The 2,409-nt window shown below is 37.5% G+C and overlaps 1 protein-coding gene across 7 annotated transcripts in view; it reads right to left on the bottom strand.

The window, feature by feature from the left end:
- LOC111797321 (MADS-box transcription factor 23-like) overlaps positions 1-2,033 on the bottom strand; it is a 13,013-nt gene extending 10,980 nt beyond the window's left edge. For 6 of the 7 annotated variants that reach the window (XR_002815511.1, XR_002815513.1, XR_002815514.1 and 3 more), the window contains exons 1-2: positions 1,941-2,033; positions 1,423-1,628 (exon numbers count right to left, since the gene is read on the bottom strand). Coding sequence is in view for 2 of the 7 variants with exons in the window: in XM_023680299.1 (XP_023536067.1) it covers positions 1,423-1,604 (182 nt within the window). In the remaining 5 variants the exon portion in view is untranslated. Of the gene's footprint in view, positions 1-1,422; positions 1,629-1,936 lie in introns of all 7 variants that reach the window. The other variant, XR_002815512.1, reaches the window with a different exon arrangement.
- Between the last annotated feature and the right edge of the window lie 376 nt (positions 2,034-2,409).

The raw sequence follows: 2,409 nt of genomic DNA, 5'->3' as shown, positions 1-2,409 counted from the left end.
AAAAAAAAAAAAAAAAAAAAAAAAAAAAAAAAAAAAAAAAAAAAAAAAAAGTCTGACCAAGAAGAAGACAAAAAATCTGCACCGCCTTTTAATGTAACTATACTCGAATGCAATTTATTTTAAAAGCAGAAAACAAAAATTAGAAAATTTATTCTCAAGGGTAAACTACTCGGAAGGTACGAGTACACACAAACCGAACGACACAACATGCAAACTATGTGAGACAGCCTGACGAACTTCTGTCCATGCCTAATCCTATTTCATAGAAGTGGTTATCCTTGGGGTCTAAAGCTATTGCTCGAACCATGCTTCTTTGTTCTTTGAGAATATAACACTAAGAATGTGGTATAAGTAATTTGAACCTACAGAAGGAGGTATTAAGGTCTAACCATAAGTAGTTATGAATGTGAGGTCAGAAACTACGCTTTCTTTTATTTCTACACTCTTACCTTATATAAGATCTGGTCCTTCAACTCCAATAGTTGAGTTCAGAATTAATTCTGAGTCGAACTATAACAGTTACAGATGAAATAGTGTACTGTTGACCATTTTATTCTATCCAACGCGGGAGGCATAGATGGAGCTACATTGACGGATCAATTAGGCCGTGCAGATCCCACTTTAACTAAAATTAGCACAGAAATCCACTCTTCCAACAATTTCACTTGGCGTCCGTTACAATGAAACCGATTATATGGTGCGAAACGATCTGGTTATCCAGCTTCCAGATCGTGCACGACCTTCATCTCCATCGGTCGAGTTAATGCACTCATTACTTATAAGAGAATGTACATATTTCCTCGCATGATCTAACTATATTTCTCAGAAGTAGTATCAATTTTCTCGGATAAGCCACATGCCTCTCTGATAAAAATGCCAATGAGCATTCTAACCCTACACTTCCGATTATAAACCACCTGTTCTGATGATACTTATGTTGCAACACTGGAGATCTATTATCGCTGCAACTCATCCTAAAGCGAGGCATAAACTAATTAAGTATCTAAGGACACTTGCTATTCCAATCGAGGTTATGAGCGGAGTAGTTTAAAGCTGAAACCGGAGAATTTTCTGCGATAGATAGTTAAAGCAAATGACAGAAGTGAGCCTCATAAAATAACAAAAACGAACAAAGATTGACCTGAAACCAAAAGACTACGGCTCTAGAATTCCTATTTCTCAGTGTGCACACGTCGTATTTTACGATAAAGCATCAGTCATAATCGTGATTCAAGGTGCACACTCGCCAATGAAATGAATAAAAATTAGATAAATTAAATAGAGCGATGCTACCAATGTCTTGTCGCACTAGGTATTAATCTATTATACTGGAGTACGGAAATGAAGCAATTATTCAGACTGAAAAAAGCAGAAGAAAATAGAGGCAAACAGTAGAAGAAGCAGAAGATGAATATATAGAACCTGGAGCTGGAGTATTCGTAGAGTTTGTTAGTGCTGGAGAAGATGATGACTCCAACATCGGCGTCGCAAAGGATCGCCAGTTCTTCCGCCTTCTTCAGCAGTCCGCTCCTACGCTTCGAGAAAGTCACTTGTCTGCTCGTCGAATTATCGATCCTCCTAATTACAATCTTGCATCTCCCCATGCTTAGATCCACCACTCGTTTCTTCTATCCATTTTTCGGAGAAAGTTACAGAAAATAAGCGAAACTCCAATAAATTTCACAAGTAACAAGCTACAAAGAAGATCACAACAAAATCTAAAAAAGGAAACGAAAGAAAGGCTCTAAACACTTCGTTTTTCCTCGATATCGCACATCGAGGATACAGATACGAATTTACGGCATGCGATCAAAAAGAAAACAGAAGAAAATACTCCGATAACAGATGAAAAACGACGGACATGAAAACGAAAAAGCGAAGCAATCATGAAAGAACGTGAGAGAAAATGCGCAGGAAATTTCCAGGAAATCGTAACTTACTTTTGCGGTTGTGTGCGGAGCTGGTACGAATCAAGACAAAGAGAGATCAAACAGAATCAACGCTTTTCTACGGAGCGTTGTACTGAAACAGATTCACAGCATTTATCTGCACAGCGCCATATACGGAAAGGGGTCTGCGTCCTTTTATTGTGAATACCCCTCAAGCCTCTGGGGTTTTTATCTAGTGTGGCAAAAACCACTGGCGACTTCATACTTATTAGGACACGTGGCCCAATCATATCGCGACATATTCACCTGTTTTTTACTCCTCGAGGTTCGAGTCGTCCGTGATATTGATCATCGACGCGTGGGGCTATAGCTATGGGATACGGACACTGTTAAACTAGAGAAATTACTCTTAAATTTTAGAGTAAATTTCTAAAATCTCAATTATACCTTATATTATTAAACTTTTAAATTTGTCACAAGAAAAAAAAAAAATATATATATATATATATATATATATATA

Source organism: Cucurbita pepo, chromosome LG06 (assembly GCF_002806865.2).
Source record: "Cucurbita pepo subsp. pepo cultivar mu-cu-16 chromosome LG06, ASM280686v2, whole genome shotgun sequence".
In the NCBI taxonomy this organism is placed as follows: Eukaryota; Viridiplantae; Streptophyta; class Magnoliopsida; order Cucurbitales; family Cucurbitaceae; genus Cucurbita; species Cucurbita pepo.
This window is presented reverse-complemented; position numbering and strand designations above follow the sequence as displayed.